This window comes from Rousettus aegyptiacus, unplaced genomic scaffold (genome assembly GCF_014176215.1).
Source record: "Rousettus aegyptiacus isolate mRouAeg1 unplaced genomic scaffold, mRouAeg1.p scaffold_m13_p_7, whole genome shotgun sequence".
NCBI lineage: Eukaryota > Metazoa > Chordata > Mammalia > Chiroptera > Pteropodidae > Rousettus > Rousettus aegyptiacus.
The window spans coordinates 9,711,151-9,732,611 of NW_023416310.1; the positions used below are offsets into that span (position 1 = coordinate 9,711,151).

At 35.5% G+C, this 21,461-nt stretch overlaps 1 protein-coding gene across 2 annotated transcripts in view; it reads right to left on the reverse strand.

Annotated features, from left to right (window-relative positions):
* Positions 1-21,461, reverse strand: part of WDR35 (WD repeat domain 35) — a 55,060-nt gene that overhangs the window by 17,637 nt on the left and 15,962 nt on the right. The window contains exons 10-18 of one of the 2 annotated variants that reach the window (XM_016144774.2): positions 20,392-20,577; positions 16,939-16,971; positions 16,534-16,594; positions 10,749-10,893; positions 7,882-7,951; positions 6,823-6,876; positions 4,858-4,967; positions 4,162-4,372; positions 708-788 (exon numbers count right to left, since the gene is read on the reverse strand). In XM_016144774.2, coding sequence (XP_016000260.1) covers positions 708-788; positions 4,162-4,372; positions 4,858-4,967; positions 6,823-6,876; positions 7,882-7,951; positions 10,749-10,893; positions 16,534-16,594; positions 16,939-16,971; positions 20,392-20,577 — 951 coding nt within the window. The remainder of the gene's footprint in view (positions 1-707; positions 789-4,161; positions 4,373-4,857; positions 4,968-6,822; positions 6,877-7,881; positions 7,952-10,748; positions 10,894-16,533; positions 16,595-16,938; positions 16,972-20,391; positions 20,578-21,461) is intronic. The other variant, XM_016144775.2, reaches the window with a different exon arrangement.

A 21,461-nucleotide genomic window follows, 5' to 3' on the forward strand; every position in this document is an offset into this window, starting at 1 on the left:
CTTCTAACTACCAAAAAGCCTCAAGCCAGTCTCCTTTCCCTCAAACCATTTCAGACCAGCTTGGGAAGCCTGCCCTTTCTTCCCCCAAAGCCCCATTATGTAAGTAATAATAACCTTTTTATACACTCTTGGTGCCTGTGGGTGAGGCCAAAACCGAACCTGACATCCAAACCAAACTTAGGGCAGGGCCCATCTACTGATGGAGGGTGGTCATAATACAGGAGGGAAAAAAACTAGCACATAATAAAAGAGATGCAACTTACACATCAAACCCAAATACATAAACCTGCTACAAACTACGAAGCTTCTGGAAATTTTAAATCCACTACTCCATTCCAAATATCTGAGGTACATAGAAAAAGTAAATGTTTTTTGGATAAAATGAAGGTAAAGCTGCTCTCGATGTATTCTTAGAGAAAAAAAAATTCTCAAAAGATGTTCAGTGAAGGCCCAAGTAGGAGTCCAAAAAGATATCTGGAATCAGAAACAGATTATTTTATAAAATCTGGGGAAAAAATGGAAGGATAGTAGACCCCCAACCAAAAAGTTACTCAAGTGTCCTAGAACTAGAAGCAGGCTAACATAAATGGTCAGTATTTCTTCAGTGCTTCTTTGTTACTAATATACAAACAATGACAACTGGCGACTGGCTGGCTTGAATCGCAGCCAAGCCAGCATCAGAAACATAACTGTTTTTTAAGAATTACCTTTAATATCTCATCCAGAAGAACAGATTTAATTTCTAAATCCTCAAAGTTACAAATGTATCCAGAAGTCTGAATGGGTTCCTTTAAAGACAAAACCAAATGTTATGTTTAATTGTTCAAAAAGTTCTTTCTTTTAATACATCATGATTTTAAATTTTATTAGCAAAATGTTCAAACCAACAGAGAAGTAGAGAAAATGTCATTAATACCTGTATTCCCATCATCTAAATAATTATTAACATTTTGCTAAGTATGCTTCAGTCAACTTTTTGGCTGAAATATTTTAAAGTAAATAAAGTAAATTTACAGACATCATGACATTTCACCCCTAAATATTTCAGTACATACCTCTAAATGATAAAGACGTCCTCTTATGTGGCCACACTGGTATTATCATACCTTATATAATCAATATTAATTCCCTACCAGCATCTAAAGGCAATGTACTTATATAATCAATATTAATTCCCTACCAGCATCTAATATCAGTCTCCATTTTCCCAATTAATCCAAAAAATGCCTTATACGGCTTGATAATTCTTACAACTCACGTGATCTGACATTAAATTTAATTCTTAATAAAACTGACAAATACTATATTTGCATCTATATTCATCTATCAAAAAGTCTCATACCATACCAAAAAAATCCATCCTCTATACAGAGAACATTCCTGATAGATTTTTTACATAACATTTAATTTGTCATTATGTAAACACTTGAGTCTGTTATATGTCTGTCTCTTATCCTAGAAATAAAGTACAGTAAATAAATACTATAAAGCAGCTGCCCTAAATCCCTAGCAGAAAAAAGTTAAAAATATTATATAAACGAAAGGAAATAAACTCCCAATATACTTACTACATCTAAGAACACTGTAAAAACAACAGGATAAGGCTGTCTGGTCATGGCAATAATACTCCAACGTACTTTTTAGAGATACATGGGCACATGTATATCATAATGAAATATAAAGTAACCAAATATAAAATAACATCAAATTTACAATTCTGATAGTCTGTCCTTTATATATGATAGAAACTACAAAAATCATAATAATAGGAAGACACCAAAGAGGAAAATATGAGGTAAACACTGAATCATATTTAGTTTGAGTTTAAGAACGAGGCTCTCGTAAGCACATTGTAAGTGTTTATTGGGTTTTAAAATGTATATTTTCTTTTAAAAAGTAGAATCATTGATTAAAATAGTCAAATTATATAAGAAAAATTTATAAAATCCCTTTATTTCCTCAAAAAAAAAGGCTGTCTTACATAAAGGCAATGTACTCAAAAAAAAAAAAGGTATATATTCAAAAGTTTGGAAACTCCTTGTTTGGAAAAGAAGCAAGTGGACAAAAACGAGATCCCGACTGACAAAAATATGAGATAAGAAAAGAATGTGAACATGAGACGGCAGAACCAGCGAGAGGGAAGATCCGAGAAGAACGGAAGAGCCGAATCAGCACCTTGACGGGTCCCCGGAGATGAAAATCGACTGAACGTCAACACTCAATTCTCATTTCCTAATTCTCAACGACAATGTGTCTCATCAGTGAAATAGAACATCACACACAAATGGCACCCTTTTCTCACATATAATCTGAAGACCGGTATTCAACTTAAAGAAAGGTATGAATTTAGAATTCGTGACGACAAGCGGATAAAATTGTATTCAGCATTAACGGTCAAATCGTGTATCTTCTGAATAATAAGATGGAGCACTATCTCCTGCAGGAGCTCCAGTAAGTTCTGTTTTGAAGGATACATCCTTATGTAATCAGTCGATAAGCTGCCAGAGGGATGAATAGCAGAAGAACTAACCAGGCAGGGCCTGCAGCCAGCCAGTGTCCTCATGAAGGAAAAGAACAGCACATTATGGTAAATAAAGAAATCTATTCAGTGGTAAGGTTGAGAAATTCATGGTGTTCTAAATCTAATAGAAACTGAAGTACTCGCCAAGCTAGACAATAAACTCACTAATTAATAAAGAAGAAGTCTGTTCTGTTAAAAACCCTTAAGGAACACTTTTCACCAAGCAAAGATTTCACTTGGTACTAGATTTTCCTTCCTTGTGTGCTATACACACAGTCAGATATAACACTCTCTCTCATGCTTCCCGACATATGATTTCTGAGTTCGTACAAGTAGAGCCAAGGATGGAAAAAAGGACCCTGACATTCAAAAAGTATTCTACTTCCATCCTCGAGGTTACCTGTCAAATTTCCACACTTGTTTTGTGGCGTGGGTTGAATTTCCCTCGGGCCCTTGAAGGAAGCCCATGCCTAGAGGTCCAATGCAGCAGCCCTGAATGCCTTTCCTTCCAACCATTACTCAGAGTCTAAAAAATGACAAAGACCCTTAAGACTCCTACAAGCTTTAACAGAGCTTTTGAGAGCAATTTACTTCACATCACTTATCAGCCCAAAGAACCTGAATAGGGCTTATGTGGAGAAATATAAAAATAATTTAGGATATTATAGGGACAAATAGTTTACCACTAAATAAATTACTACGGAAGATCTTCAGCAGCTCAGGCAACCAAGCATGCGATTTCTTCCCAAGAAGGAAACTATAGGTCCAAACAAACATCAGTTAATAACATAAAGTAGTTATTAACTCATCTCTTATTATTTATATTAATGAAGTACAGCAGAAATACAAAAAAAATTCCATATTGAAAATCCATTAATAAGTCTGAAATTGTTTAAGAATTAAGAATAAATATTTAAGATTAAGATTCATCTTCTTAATGATGTTTTGATTAATTCACCACTGAAATCATTTTGCGTCTCCTAAACACGACAGTTAACAATCCATCCAGAGCAGACTAAATGCAGATCCATGTGAGCCCCAAGTAGAAAATCAAAAAACGTAGCTCTGAAATTAATAAGAAAGGGCTTCTGATTCCCCCAGAGGGATTAGACTAATCACAGGCCGCACCTGCACCTTCGTGAGATTATCGGGGTGAAAGAGAACACGCGTTAATGGGTGACAGAGCACAGGTAAGATAAAATACGACAAGGTGAGCACAAGATAAGGTGGGTCGATGGGCACAAATGAATGAAAGGGCAGGGCAATTTGAAAGACCAACTTTTTTTTTTTGGTTAGGTTGTTTTAAGCAATTTTGGTAAATAAGACTACTGATTTTTTTTTTTAATTTTGACAGAGAAAAAAATAAAGACTATATAGTAAGTGATCATGGTTCTACCTTTTAAGAACAGATAAAATGCTTAGGAAGTACCTTTCAGAGAAAGTAGAGAATATTTAAAGAATGAATATTATTCCCAGTTAAAACCAAATATTTTTTAACTGTACAGAAATTTTTCTATTTATTTTCAGAAATTTATGCAGCCAACATCAATAAACCTCTTGAAAAAACAAAGGGGAAATATCTAGGTTGTGCTATCTGGTTCATTATTTACGGACTGTTAATGCTCATTTCTTGTTTTTACCTCAGGATCCAAGTTTCTGAAAACGTACATTCTTGTCTTCTCCATCATTGCAAACAAATCAGGATTGTCTTTGGCCCACTTCATATCCCAGACATCTTTTCGCTCCAGTTTTAACAACTCGCCAGTGACTTGCTGTCCTGTGCTGTCTGTCACCCGAGCATCCAAGTCAAAGAAAGTCAGGACTCCTGAGATGTCGATGATAGCAAGACGACTACAAATAAAGAAATCAGAGAAAGGGAAAACTGTAAAATTACTATCAGCAATCATGAATATGGTTTCCTTTAGCCATTCTGCTTCAAAATCGGTTCATCAGAATTTGGGATGAAGATAGAAATGGCTTTAAATAAATAACTAGCTATAAACAAATTTTTATAAATTTGATCAAAGACACGGACTACTCTCCATTTTTCTTCCTTGTGAGGAAAAAGTATCAATGGGGATCCAAGCAACTGGTATGTGAATAATTTAAAAGATTATATCGGAATCTATATTTTGCCCAGTTAGAGGATGATCTCTAAACCAAATACGGTATAGTAAACACAAATATTTAAATAGAAATACAGTATAGTAAACTACACTGACCTATAAGACACATTTAAAACAAACACACATCTTTGCATTTATTACATAAATCCAACAATCCCAATTGACAACTTCTAAATCTAACGTCTCTGTAAGGAGAGTTTACAGACCTACCTAGAGTTGCAATTCAAGGATAACTGGTAGGCTCGATCATTAAGGGAATATTTCTGGATCAAACCAACATTAGGAAGGCTGTACCTCTGAATGATGCCAGATTCACGACCCTGTCGAAATTACTTTTGATTAATAAAGCAAATTCACCATAATAATATTAATTACAACTGCAAGTCTCTATACGTTCGTACATTTTTTTCAAAAGCCCAGCAATGGTATCATAGCACATTCCCAATTCTGATACTGAATCATGTGACTGATTATGTATTTACCTCCTGTTTTAATGAAAACCTTTTAAAAGTGGCAGAAGGTGATCAAATTTTTTATCATGTAACATTCAAAAAAGAAGTCAGAAACATAGATCTTTAATAATACACACATTCTTACATCCCCAGGAAGAAATACCTAGGGTTATTTATAGTTGCTGTCTTGGTTAACATTCAGGGTATGTTAAAAGCTAAAATATAAAGAACTCACTGAATTAAATCTCATACATATGAAAAATCAATGTAAGATCACCATATGAAACAGTTGCTTCCGAAAGACTACGTTTTTTTATCCTATAGCCATCTATCTGATACAAGTTTGTGGCAAAGGGAGAAGGTCAGAAAGCAGTAAGTATTAGTTTAAATGTGTCTAAAAAATAATAAAATATGTTTCTATGCAACTCCGTACAAGCCTTAAGGCTGACAGATCGACGGTAAGACGGACAGGAGAGAGCCGTGGTTTCCGAAGCCTTCCGCGCCGGCAGCCATGGCAGGTGGACACAGTGGCCGGCCCCACTCGACCAGCCGGGGCTCCCTCTCCCCTCTCTATGGGCGGCACTGCTTTGGGGCATGATTCTCGAGAGGGGCCCGTCAGAAAGGCTGGGGAGAGTGAGGCAGGCAGTAAAGGGGGAGGTTATTTTTTGATGTATAAAAGGGATGTATGGGCTTTAAGATTTTTTAATATATTAGGGTACAAAAAAAAGATACTGTGTTTGAAAAAGAGAGTCCTGTGGCTTAAAAAGTTTGAAAAAGGAATAGTTCTAAAAACTGTTAACATTTCAGCAATGGAAAGCAGTTTTAAGTGCAGAGGACATCTTCTCCATTCAAACTTTTAGCTGGTATGAAAACTATTTCAGAGCATTTCTTATAGATAGACTGCCATTTAGGAATTAAGTCAATTTCTCTGACTGATCTGAGTTGCATGCTTCTTTTTTTTGCAACTGTCAGAAACATAACAACAACAAAAACCCTGCCACACAGCAAAGAATCTCAAAGCAAAACAAGATTCCACAGACCTGACTAAGACAAACCGCTTAAAATATACACCAGTTCATTTGGTGAGGAAAAATGAATGCTATGTTCCTAAGATTTTTTCACCTTAAATTAGCTAATGTCTAAAGAACTTAACTAGAACTGGAAATATACACTACACTGAGGCTCTGTTTACATAATTCAAACTCAATGACTCTATCGGCATTACTATATTAAACATTTATCTCTAAGATTAATAGTTTCAAATGCTAGACCTCAAGAAAAGACACTATCACATTGATGTTATTTGGAACATTCAGCAAAAATTTGCCACGGACTTCTTTATTTTACTGCCTAGCTAACACACCACTCTTCATTCCAAGTCTTATGGAAGTAGCTGAGCCAGGCCACTTCGTCCAGTATAAAACGGCGGGCCACACGGACCAGGACGCTTCCCGAGTCCTACCCCCACCACCATCTGATCTGCCCCACTTCGGCCACTGCCACTCTCCCCAGCTGGCCCCCATTCTATTCCTTTCATAAACAGCTATTTTTACAAATGATTAATAATTTGTGAGGCAATCTTTAAAACGTGCTTATTTCTTATGTTGGACTTAGTGAAACTTGAGTGCTTGTCAGATGATAGTCAAATCCAAAAAATATTTTTTTTCTATGTTTACAATTTAAAAAATTATTGTTCATAAAATAAATTTCTTTCACAACTTACCACAATCAATGTCTTATCAGATGCAGTTATGGCACAAATTGGATCCCTTGTGCCCTAAAATAAAGCAATTGTTATTCATTAAACAAATATTTCCTGAATAACCAATCTGATATAAGGTAGTATGCAATTTACTAAGAATACTTGAACAACACATGTATTGACTTAACAAACATTTACTTACTGAGCACCTACTATGTGCCAGGCACTGAACTAAGCACTAGAGAGACTCGGATGAATCTTTACCCTCCGGGATTATTCAAAAGACTACTGGGGAAGAGAGCGGACAGAACACCCACCTACAGTACATATGATACAAGCAGAGGCACACACAGGAGTTATGAGAACCCAGAGGAGGGAGCGTCTAACTTCTACAGAAGTGGGCAGCGAGGCAAAAGCCTGAGCTCAGTCGTACAAGATGGACAGATGGTAGAAGGACCAGCGCAGGCTACTACCTGGATGGATCTCAAGAGCCTGTGCTTAGTGAAAAGAAGCCAACCTCAAAAGGTCATTCACAAAAACATTCTCAGAGTGACAACACTTTAGAGGTAGAAACAGATGAGTTTGCCAGGGAACAGGGATGGGGGTGCAGAGTGGGTATGAAAAAAAATAATTAGCACCATGAAGAAGTAGCACCAGGCAAGTTCCTTTATGGTGATAAAATCGCATAAAACTACACACGCACACACACATGTAAAAACTAGTGAAAACAATAAGGAATCAGGTCAGGCTTGACAGTGTTATCATATCAATTTTCTGGTTTTGATATTACACTACGCTCATAACATGTCACCACGTTAACTAGGTAAAGAGGTTCTATGTGCTACTCTTGCAATTTCCTGTGAGCCTATGATTATTTCAAAATAAAATGTTTTTAAAAATCAAAAGAAGAAAAAAATAGCGAATCTAGAAAAAGGTTTTCAGAATAGAAAAAGTTTTAAAGAATTACTAGAATAATATGCCATCACTGGAAACAAATTCTTTTTCAGGTCTCAAAATAAAATTATAGTATTTCTAAATCCACAGATATTAACATTTGCTGGCAATAATAAAATCACCTACTTGAATGGCTTTACTATAATCAAGCACCCCATCCACTGATCCAGAAGGAGTATCATCCACATGATAAATTCTGCCGGAAAAAAAATCAGAATTTCAAAGACGGTATAAAGGTCATAGTACAGCATACATAATCTCTAGAACAGTTAAAGGATTGGATGATACCAAAAAATATTGTTATTTAACATAAATGTCCTTATTATTTTAAAGAGTTCTTGACAAAGCTCAATCTAATAAGGCGGAAACTATCTACCAAATGTTTACTAGTTATACAACTGACACATTCATGAAAGCTGTGCCAAAAATACATATGAACATAGAACCACATACCTTCAATGAATTCATGAATAAGCCCCAAGAGATACTTTACCTTACTTTCCAAAGGAACATCGGTCAGAAGCAACTTCTAATACTCTGTTATTTCTCCGTTGTTTCTCCATGACTGCCCTTCTATCTATGTGTTTAATAAAGGTAAAACTTCTATTTACCTGGGAAGCTCTAATTAATGGAAATTTTGTTCTGAAGTGAAAATCCTTCCCTGTGCGTACACTGCTACCACTTCTGGATTTCCACCTTCTCTCTGATACCTTCATCGTAATACTAATTCACACCACAGGGTCACTGCTAGTCTACTTGTCCCTCCCACCGGAGGGTGGTGAGTTTCCTGGAGTCAGACTACATCTCCAGCGCAAAGCACAGTGACACATATTGTCAGGTGCTCTATAATGTGTGCTGAAAAAATATTAAAGTGAATATTTTAACAGAGTAGATACATCATAGAGTAGCCCTGACGCCCTGGGCAAGTTACTTAACTTCTCTGAGCCTCAATTTCTCCATAAATAAAATGGTGTTTGTAAAGCACATTCACACTGAGCCTGATCTATGAAAAGGGTTCAAGAAATTGTAGCTATAAAATCAAGGTAATTTTCATCTTTAAAATATAATGAAATTTTGTCATCATTAAATTGAAATCATAATTGTTCTTTTATCAATGTAACGAGGAGATAAAATGTTAAATAAATTTAATAGAAATATATTAAGGACAGAGGGGTGTACCAATTTAGAGGTAACATGTTTCTGCACTTTAGTACATTTCTATTAAGTATATAGTTACTAGTTCTATTTAGTAATCACAAAATAAAAGTCAAAGGTCAGAACAAGTCTCTCAAGAGGTCATTTGACCCACCTTCCTCTCTTAAAACAAGTAAGGTAGCATAAGAAAGGCCAATTGAGTACAGTGGTCCAGAGCCAGATAAACTGGCTTTATGTCCCATCTCTACTTATCAGCTCGTGACCTTTGGAAAACAATTTAAGCTTGTGTGTCTCAGCCTCCTCTCTGTGAAACGGGAATAACAGGAGTATTAACTAGACTTACACAGCTTCTGCCAGGGAAGAAGTATTCAATGTCGGCTGTTATCACCAACAGCAACTGTATTTTACAGATAAGGAAACTGAGGTCCAGAGAGAACTAGCCCAAAGTCGTGAAAACTAGTAAATATATCCCAGACAGAAATAGAAGGAAATGCTGCCTTCTTTATTTAAACAAAAGCCAGAATCTCTTTAGCTGGCTCTCGGAGGACACTCACTCTATGGAGAGGCTGGACTTTTCTGCCTCGACTCTGTCCTAAGATGTAACTTCTCTCCACAAACCGCAAGTCTCTTATTGTTGCTACCACTGCCACATACTGGCCTCAAGACGCCAGAGATTCTTCCTGTTAAGTTTTTCAGAAGTACTGAGAAGACAAGATATAGTATTTTTCAACTGTTTTTTTACTGCTTTCACGTGAACTCACATATCCGAAATACTTTTACTGAGAACGTGTCCCCTATCTTAGTACATGAGTGAGTCTTAAAGGGAAAGGAAGATTACATGAAAATCCCAATATATGTGGAGAAAATGATTTGAAAAAGCAGCCTGGGATTTCTGACATGACTGCCCACCACCTACCCCGCCAACACAGGCCTGTGCTCTCATTAAGAATCATTAGGTGGGGCGGGGGGAGGTAGATGGGATAAAAGGGGTCAAATATGTGGTGACAGAAAGAAATCTAACTATGGGCGGTGAACACACAGTGCAATATATGTATGCCTTACTGTTGAATTGTACACCTAAAACTTACTGAATTTCATTAACCAATGTCACTATAAATAAATTTAAAAAAAATTTTTTTTAAAGAATCATTAGGTTAAAACATTCTACAAAATGCTTTACTTAAAGGCTTAAAATAACAACAAAGGGCAACCCATATAGAGCATCACTAAAAGAGATACAGTAAATGCATCTGCACCTTGAGAGAATCTTCCCTGTCCTGGCCCCTGACGTCTCGATGTGGTAGAGCCCTCTGTATCCCCAATTACTAATAATGGTTCCAAACCCAGACTCCCTGGGATCCAGGGTAAGAGGGAGAAGCCAAGCGACCAGTATGTCCTACCTGAGAGCATCTCCATATCTACTCTAAGGACCTGCATCTCCTGGGGTGAACAACACTAGAATCACCCCACCCTTTTGGAAAGACCTGTTCCACTAATGCACAGGAATGAAGCTTTGGTTAGACATTCAGATCTCAACCGAACAATCCATAGAGCATTATACCTCTAATATGGTGAGAGTAGATGAATGAGAATAGCCTTTTCCTTATAAAAATATAGATGTCTAGTCTATCTCTAAGGGCTTTCTTTTATTACACCATGCTTACCTCTCTCTTATTTTGATAAATTGAAACAGACACATTTGAAAAGTATTCCAATTAATGGGAAAATATTATTTATATTAAAACAATTTAAAGTTCTCATGACAATTTATAATTAGCTATGTCTGATTTAAACGTGACATGGTTGAGCTTCTAAAAAATATGCATCAAAAGATATACCTTTCTCTCCCTTCCTTTCGAGACCGCGTGATTTGATTAATTTCCAGTGCTGTGAGCTTCTTTGCCACACGATATTGCCAGATATAAAATGCTTCTTTTGATGCTGCTATCACATGGGTTTTGGTCATTGCAACAAATAATGGTACTATTAAAAGAATATTAAGACAATTAGGTTACAGTTCCACACAATCACAGGATGTTTGTGATGCAAAGTACTTTAGTGATCACTGAGTCCAATCCCTCATTTTACAGATAATATACCCCACGCACAGTCTGGAAAATCAGATAAGGGTCAAAAGCTTGTAGAACCATATAAAATATTAACTCAAAACAAATCAAAGACATAACTATAGAACTCTTAGAAGAAAATATAAGAGTAAATCTTTGTGACATTGGGTTAGGCAATGGTTTTTTAAATATGATACCGAAAGCATAAGCAACAAAAGAAAAAGCAGCTAAATTAGACTTCATCAAAATTAAAAATATCTGTGCTTCAAAGGATATCGTCAAAAAAGTGAAAAGACAACCCACAAAAGGGAGATTATATTTTTAAATCATATACATGACAAGGAATTGTATCTAGAATATGTAAAGAACCCATAACTCAAAAGACAAATAGCCCAATTGAAAAATGGGAAAAGGATGTGACTAGAAATTTCTCCAATAAAGATATGTACATAACCACTAAGCACATGAAAAGATGCTCAACATCATCAGCCATTAGGCAAATACAAATCAAAACCACAATGAGATACCACTTCACACCCACGATGATGGCTGGAATCACGAAGTCAGCCCATAACCAAGCACTAGCAAGGATGTGAAGAAATGGGTGGAAAGTAAAGTCCTGCACTCACTTTGAAAAACAGCTTAGCAGTTCCTCAAAATGCGAAATATAGAACGACACATGCCCCCAGCAAGTCCACTTTTCGGTTTAAACCCAAGAGAGATGAAAACATATGTCCACACAAAAACTCATATCTGAATGTTCGTAACAGCATTATTGATACATAACAGCCAAAAAGTAAAACCAGCCCTAATGGCCATTAACTGGTGAATGGATAAGTAAAATTCCATCCCTTCCTCCTACCCCCACTACCATTATTGCTCGGTCCAGGCATTTATCCTTCCCTCTGATCTCAAATGTCTTATTTTTTCATTAATTTAGAAAATAAAATTCTCCAAAGTTCCTTCCTAATTTAGGAACCGTCTCCTAAACATAACTTTTTTTCATCTGTTGCATTTCTTAGAGAACATTTCATTAAGCTCCCACTGTGCACCCTTTGATGAAATAGATACTCTCATCAAATCCATCTTATGGATAAAGAAATCGAGAATTAAAGAAGTAAAATAACTTGTCCAAAGTCATAAAAAAATAAACAACATAAACTTAAACATAAATTCACATAAAATATATTTTTAAAACTTCATAAAAGATCAATTTTAGTGCGTAATTTCTAAATTCATGATTGAAATGATACAAAACTTATTTTTATATTCATAAATATTATGCACAGTCACCATTTCTATGGCCAGAACAACAGGAACTCCATAAATGGTACCAGGTGTTAACAGCAGCTACCATTTATGGAGTTCCTGCCACAGGCCAAATAAAGAATATTTAAGGCAGTAAGAGACTTAGAAACCGAACAAAGAATTAGAAACTCGACCTACGGTATGATGTTAACTGAAGAGACTAAAAACTTGGGGATTCAAATTCAAGAATTTTTATATGCTAAATAACTCAGTATAGTTGAATGGTATTTAAAAATTATTTTTCCTTACAATTGTCAAGATTTTTCTAGTTAAAATGTGTAGCATGACTCAACTCTAGAGGGAGCCAGAAGCCTTTCCCGTGGGCACGGGCTGGTTGGGAGGCGGTCCTGGGCTTGGCGGCAAAGCCTGTGCGGAACGCTAAGCGGGACAAACCAGCACGCGGGGCCCAGGCTGCGCTCAGCTTCACCGACCCCACCCTCGGCAGATCACAGGACGTTTGCTAAGTACTTCGCGAATTCTATCACGGAGACTCTGATGCCGGTAACCGTTCCACGCTGTCTCTGATGCGAAGTTCACAAACCATAACTGCTTTCTAATAAAATATATTCCTGAGCACATAAAAGCATTTTTCTAACCAACATCTACTTACAATTATAAATTATACTCGTCCCTTTTTTCTGACGCACCCTAAATAATCACAAGAGTTTATCATTAGCCTGATTAATTCAAAATTAAAATGTTAGTGGTTTACAATAAAAGTCAGACTTCTTAGATTCGAATCTCAGGCATTTGCTAACTCTATGGACTTAAATTATATATTCTCTCTGAACCTTAGTTTACTTACTATAAATTGAAGATAATAATACTAACAACAGTACCAACTTTATAGACCTGCCTTAAAGATTAAAAGAAAGAATAAATATGAAGCATAATATAGTGACTGACATAGAATAAATGCTTAATAATAACAATTTTAAAAGCCCAGATTTACTGAATTTTTTTAAAAATTATGAAAGACATACATCATAATAGTTGTATTAATTATAATTATATAGTTACTACATATAGCATATAAATATATAAGTATATAATTAATATATTACACATATTAACTCACAACCACTGGGGATTCAAATTCAGATAGACATTATTATTATCCCCACTTAGCAGATGAAGAAACTGAAAGACGGAACGGTTAAATAACTTTCTGAAGTTGCAGGTAGAAAGCAGCAGAGCCAGGACCCAAACCCGGTCACTCTGGCTCCAGAATCTATGGCCTTAACCACGAGGGCACATGCCTCTCACGAAAGGTTAGTATATCAGGTGTGGTTGCTGTCGTTTTTACTCGTATTACCCACGTAGGTTTTTACAATAAAACCATATACTGATACACAAGTCAATACAAAAACAAATACAAATATACCTGAAACATGTTCTTTTCAATCAGTACGGCAGTAATTTCAGCAAGTTCACATGGGTATCTAACCCTATCTACATAAATTATGTTAGATCTTTATTAAAAGATGTATCCCATCCAAGTAAATTAGTTTTAGTTTCCTAAAACTAAGCCTCTAAAAAAAAGTTAGAAAACCAAATTTTAACAGATAGACTATTTTAGAGGGGAAAAAAAGTCCTCAACTATTCAATTTCTGAAAAATGAAACTCAAAATATCTAAAAAGATTATTGGGGAAAAAATTTTAAGAAAGTAATTATACTTTCATTAACATAACTTTGTAACACTAACAGGTAGTAGTTACTAGCCAAGGATATAAAACAATTTAAAACAATCTATGAAATCATATGTGAGTAAAAAACCATTTGCAATATTTAAATACTGAGATCTGTAATAAATGTTTACATCTATGTTCCCCTACTTTCCACTTATTCATTTCTCAGCCCTTGAAAGAGCTGATAAACTGAATTTGCACTGTAACGTCTCCATCAACGTCTCTCCCTGGAATACGAGGAAGGCTCAGTGCACGTGGTACAGACCATTGCTAGGAAGCCCCTACGCGGTCCCACCCAAAGGGCCGCGGCACGGGCTCCTGGGACCTTTCAGACACTTTTTATTCCTCTGCAAATGCCATTTTCTCGCCTTAAAATATCACCTGAAGAAATACTTATCCGTCAAAACTCAGCTCAAATGAAACATTCTTAGTAGAAAAGGTGTTCCTAACATCTTTATGCATTGATATCCATTTACGTAACACTTAGCACTGACCAGTTTAGCACACAGCACGGGAGTAAGAGTCAAGGTACAATGAGTTAACTATATTTTAATTATCTGTCTAGACATCCTACAGGAAAGGTCATAATTAATTTCTTATCACTCCTGGCACCCAGTAGAATACCTAAAATAGTAAATTCTCATTGATGATTTGCTAAATAAATGGATTATATTTTAAATATTTTCATACATTCAACAAACTCTTGCTATGAGGCAAGCACAGTAGGCAGTGAGGATAAAGAAATGTATCTTTAGATCTTTAGAAAGCTCAAAATCGTATGGGGAAGATACACAAGAAAATCAATCATCACAGTGCAAAGTAGTACTTTGAATAGAAGCACACCAAAGGTATTTTGATGGCTCAAAAGAACACAGAAAAGGGTACCTAACCTGACTATAAAGTACAACGGTGTCCCACAAAGTAAACTATAACAATGTATAAGTTCTTTTTGAGAATTTCTATAGAGATTGTCAGGAGGAAGAGTGAGTGACAAAAAATTAGACTTTCTAGCAGAATATCAGTTAGAATTTGCTTTAGCCTCCAGTCATGAAAACTTGGCATAGAAACTTTTTAAAAAAGGAATTTTACAGGATATGTATGAAACAAAAATGTTGAGTCTTGGCTGAGTTTATTGCAGACCAATGAAAGAACTGTTTGTTAAAATTTCAGCCAGCGAGACTGCAAAAAAAAGTTTCAAGACTAAAAATACAAATAATCACGCCCTCAGGCATTTGCCATTTTATAAAGGTGAAGGATTTAACATCTGGCTTTATTAAAAAATAGACTACCTGCGACCAAAATTAATTTGAGGCTAACCCTATCATCATTATGATTCTATGTTAAAACTTGATACTAGAAGAAAAAGCATATTATCTGAAGACTGACAGAATTCACCCCTTAGACTGTTATGTTTCTAATAAATAGAAAATATTCATGTGACGACTCTGTAATAATTTTAAGCTAATCCCTTTAATGAGAAAGACTAACATGTGTGTATACATATATGTACATAGAAACATATAAATATAGCTATGTAACAATAAACATAAGATATGAAGTTGAAAATTTTAAGGTATAAAAGTGAGTGACCAAGACCCTAAATATAAAGTAAAAAATCTCTGAAGCCAGTAAATACTTTTCACAGTTTCTTGTATTACCCAAAGGGCTTAGCAAAGTAAAACACTTTAGAAGGCAGACATGAACATTTTATTGTTAAGGCTAAATGTGAAATCTGAAAAGAGAGAGAGAGAGAGACTAGTTCTCAGATTCACAAAATAATTCAATGGGTTTCAATTTTTAAAATCTAATATTTTTTTCTAATGCCATATCCAATTAACTACTATATACTTTAAAAGAAAACCATTACTTTTTGAAGCTATCGTGAAATGGTAACAAAATATTTGATAATGTTTTTTAGCAAAATACTTAGAATAAGATTTGAAATTTTTTAATAGCAACTTTCAGAGCTGTTGGATACAAGGAATGATAAATCTAAAGAAGCAAATGTCTTCTGAAAACAAAAAGTCAGGAATTTTTGAGAACTGTCCCTATTAATGGACTGATTTCATTAGAAAATTCTGGAAAGAGCAAACTCACTTTTACAAGCAGCTAAAGTGTATTTTTATGGAAGAAAGGAATTTATAGGCAGTTTATTAATAATAAAAGTGGTTTAAGGGCAAAATTCTTTCTATAATCCTCAGTTTATTACATACTAATCATTACGTTGCATACCAATTCCTATACAATTATATTTCCCATTTGAAACAAATTATGGCGGTATAGCAGTTGTGAGATTGTGAGATTGTTACAAATTTTTGATAGAATAATATTGTAATTGATTGTAGTAACCAGGATACTTCCAGTTAATACAGTAAAATGTAGCATTATTAATAATCATACCATGACACCAGGTATAAATTGGATCTGGCAGACCAGAAATTATGTTGATTCTTGTTTTGGAAAATGCCATTCTAATTAATAATACTACTGTTAGGTTTTTTTAATGAGTTTTACAAATAAAACTTGATTAAAGAGGAAATAAATATTAACATTTCCTTACCAATATCAATGTATTTGGGATCCAAAGGTGTGCCGATAGAATTACAAAGAACTAACACAAACTGTGAACAAATGAAACAAAAAGTATCAGAACTCCTGCTTATGCACAATAAAGGAAATAACGCTTAATACATCATGCTTATCCCTTTTTTGAGTATCCCTGAGAAATAATTGACAAAATTGTTAAATCAAAGACCAGCACATATAGATAATCTACTGCATTAAAAATAAATATGAATTAAAACTAAACTAAGGCAGACTTGTCAATATGGAATATTGAGGCCACTTAACAAACACAAATTCACTGGCTGCTTTTCATTATTTATACTTCTAAAATTCCTGATCACCTATAGCCTCAAAACTCATCACTGTCCTACAATCAGGTAAATAAGAGTTTGTTTTTTACCGTTGCACCAAATGTTTCCATCTCGTTCTCCTCCTTTGAAGCATGACATGAGAAGCATGACATGGCATGAGAAATTCAGAAAGATTCAGTTAACTCAGAAAAAATGTAATCCTCTCTAGGGAAAATGACTTAAAATGCCCATTAGTTAGAACATACACAGATAATTATCCATTATTAATGTTAGAAACAGTAACTGAGCATAGTGCATGCTTGATATCCATCAGATTACTCTAAAGAGATCATTTCATTTATCGTACTATTCGTCACCTTTTCTGTATCTGGTACTAAGAATACTATTTGACTTAGACGCTTTCCTGATTAGAATCATGATTTCAAATTAGCCAGTTCTCTCCGTACTATTTATGACATACAGACAGACTTTGTCTTTCTTTTTTCAGCATCTCAAGTAAAAGTTTAATTTCAGAAATACAATCTAAATGATAAAAGTTATACTAAAATATCAATTTATTCTTTCACTATTTAAAATAAGCTTACTTACTGCTACCAAATCACACAAATATTTAGTATTATTTAATTTACTTATCATTTATATGCTCATAGTTTACGGATCCAAATGGTTCCATGAGACTTCTTACTGAAAATACAAGTCTCCCCTAACTTCCCATTTCTTGCTCCCTAGAGTAATTACTTTCAGCTCCTTTAACTCATCCTTTTGATATTTACCTCCACGAATCTCAATAACATGTTTACAATGCTACTTCTTCGTTTCGTTTCAATTTGGGGCATTATCTACTGAGTTCCCACCACCAAAGATAAGTACGTCGCTCCCTTCCACCCCCACGTCCCCCGTGTGGCTCTCATCACACAGGAACACACTTCCATCTCTCCATCTTTCCACTTACACTTTCGTTAGATCGGCATTTAGGATTTGATGTATTTATTAGACTTTAATTAAAAGCGTTTTAATTTGAAAAACAATGTGAATTTATCATTCTGACTATATAAATACCATTCCGAGCTGAGTTGTCAAGTATATCGTGATTTATGCTCCTTTCAAGCACATTCTGCTTTCCCTGTTGGTAATTATCTCTATTATTGTCTTTGTTCGGTTATCTCTGTACTTAAGTACCCAGTTACCTCCCAGTTACGTACACCTCCTCTCAAGGGTTCTGCCATGAATTTCATTCTGAACTTCTTCGGAAACCGTGTGACCTGCTTTCATCTGACGACTGCCTAGGCATAACTGTCAGTTGGCATCACTCTTCACCTCGTCAGGTTGTCAGGTTTCTTCCTCTCTCTCAGTTGATCCCTCATTTTAGTAGACCATACCCTGAAGTACCTTTCTAAAATAAGGAAGCTTGGAAGGTAAAATTTTGGTGATCTTGTACATTTAAAAGTGTCTTTATTCTATCTTCATTTTAATTATTATTTTGCTTACGATATGGAAGTCAAGGTAGGAAATCCAATTCTCCAAAGTAATGCTGTTGACGAGTAGAATGCCATTAATGATACCTGATCCTAGGAAGCCTGTTTTTCCTCTCTGAAAGCTTGTAGAATCTTCTTAACCCCAGAGTGCTACAATTTCACAATGATGTGCCTTGATGTGGAAGTATTTTTATTCACTGAGCTAGACACTCTCAATCTAGAAACTCAACGAAAAATTCCTTGTTTTTTTGTTTTTTTTTTTATCAGAGTTACTCTCTTCCTTCTGGCTGTTCGCTCTTTTTAGAAATGCTGAACTGCCAGGACTGGTCCTCTAATTTTCTCACCTTTTCGCTCCTAGTCTCCATTTCCTTGTCCTATTGCTCCACTTTATAAGAGTTTTCCTTCATCTTTATCTTCTAATTCTTCTGCCACATTTTTCATCGTTATCATATTTGCAATTTTCAAAACCTGCTTTTTCCATAGCATCCTTTCCTTGTTTTATGCATGTAATAACATTCTCTTAACTCTCTGAAGATAATTTGAAATGATTCTTTCGAAGCGTTCTGCTCAGTTCTTTTCTCCTCGTACTTGGCTTCGTCTGTCCATTAAAGCAGATGCTCTCCTCAACCGTCTGATAACCCTTGTCCATCTGCTTATGCTGAAGAGTGTGGCACTGAAAGCTGTTGGGAACGCTTGTCCACGAGTGAGCCTCACTCATCTGCTCTTCGCAGTAAAGTGATTGGGCAGGGATGTTTCTTTGGGGGCTCCCGTTAGGAGTCCTTGCAGAGATCTTTTCTCTAAAACTGGTACGATTCTCCAGAGAGAGCTCTGTCACTCTCCTGCCTGGGAGCTACATGTTTATTTGCCAGGGTTCTAGGAACCAAATGGGAAAAGACAACTGGGGGAGTCCGAATAGTCAACTTTTCTTTGAATTGCCTTGTTTTCAGACTTCCTCTGCCTTTATCTATGCTTGGACCCTTTGGGGCAGCCTCTTTAACCTCCCTGGCAAGGAAACTCCTCTCTCCCTAGCAGGTAGAAGGGCAGCTGCCATGGGCTCTGTAGAAAGAAGGGGATCTAGGAAACTGCTTCTTTACGCCTCTTTCTTTTATTTTTTTTAATAACGTTTCCTCTTTCCTGCATCTTTGGTACTTCCAAATTGCTTTCCTGTTTGTTTCTTTCTCCTACCAGGTACCGTCAAGTCCTGTGTCTCTTTGGGATTCTGTAGCACAAACTGGTCGCTGCTTTGCTTTCTGCGCTGACAATGCAGGATTCAGCTTTCTTAGGTCTGCTAAGGTAATTACCACTGATCCACCTACCCTCCAACCTCCAAAAATATGTTGCCATTTCCTCTCCTTTTCTGGTCCCCATGGGCTTATGACTTCTTTAAAAAGACCTTGCATAATACTGTTGTTTTAATGAGTTTCAGGAGAGAACAGGGCCAAATGTAGCTGTTCAAATGGCCACTCAAACCAATAACTGGGATAAAATAATTTATAACACAGCCAAAGACAACGGTAGTCCTTTTTTGAAAAATGCTCATGCTTCTGCAAACATTTAAATTTTAGCATACTTTTAAAAAAGGCATTCTTCATATTATTTATTTTCTGCCATATAAGAGACAATTACTTTTAAAGTAATATATCTCTAAATAAGAGTATATTTCTCAAAGTCAAGGCTATCCAAAGTGTTATAATGGTCATTGTTAAATAATTTCTTAAGCATTATACTAGACATCTGGATATTCATTTTTTGCTTATGGAATGTTAACTTGGAAAAGGAATGTTTTATTTTAAATATATTTCAAAGACAAAAAGCTTCAGTACTGAACCAGTCCATATGAAATGCCTGTCAGTGGATTAGCTGATTGGAGAAAAAAAATCAGGGGGCACGGAACAAATGGAGTCGCATAATTTTCCAAAACAGAGGTCTAGACAGACACGGCCGGTAGAACCAATACTTCACTGTACCTGCCAGCACAGAGGCCAGGCTTGGGAAGGTAGGTAACTGCAGCACAATTCTCTCAAGTAGTTAACCCAACTAAATTTTAAGGTGCCAAGGAACACCTACCTGAGGATGATTTTCATCAGCCTTCGTGGCCAAAATGCAGAAGTCTCCACAGGTAGTGACAGAAATGAGACTCTTCACATACTTAACGTATTTCTCATTGTTTTTCGTATCCCAAAATATAACACAGTATTCTGGACGATCAGGTCTGGTATAAGCATATACTACAGTATTTGAGCAATAACCCCACTAGGAAAAAAAGAAGGAGGGAAGAAGAAGGAAAAGAAAGAGAGAAAAAGATAAGATATTTAAGATGAAGAAATAAAAATCACATTATGTTTTACTCTAGAATATTGCAAATATATGGTTTATCAGTTCTGACAAAATATATTCTTCAGAAATGGGAGATAAAAGAACTGAACTTTCAGCTTAATACCTTTTCTGATTAAAATGACCAAAAAAAATCTAAGAGTAAAACAGTTATAAAACTAATAATTTACTGCAAAAATAAATTAGTTTGTTTAATTTTCCTTATTTTAATTTGTAAGATTTAAGCTTCTGTGGTGAAAATTTCAGATTTTTCAACAGTCAGTAATAGCGGGATAGAGGATAATAGGAAAAGGGAGCCCTGTCAAAAGTTTAAATTCTGACCCCCAAGCAAAATCCAAACACAGAGGCTTTGCCTTTTGCCCCCCCATCCACATTTTTTATGTTTTTATCAGAATAACATACCCACATAGTTTATAGTCAAATAACTATACAGTACAGAGGTTATTTAAAACAAAAACAAAACGCAGATTTCCTCCCCCGAACTTACTTCCAGAATAGCCACTTACAACTCTTTACCTGAAACTGAGTATTTATCTCCATATCACTTACGTTTTGGTTATGGAACTTACACACTGAGAGCTTTCCCTTCTAATTCTCTCAACATATTTATATGTAATTGAATATTGAATAAGTCAATATTCAGTTGACATTATTATGACTGTGTTCACTATTCAAAGCTAAGCCATGGTCACTTTTTATACTGTGACTACTTTTTTTAAAAAATTTCCTTTAAAATAATTATAGATTTATATGGAAGTTGCAAAGATATTACAGAGGTCCCTACAGTCCTTTTTCTTTTTTTT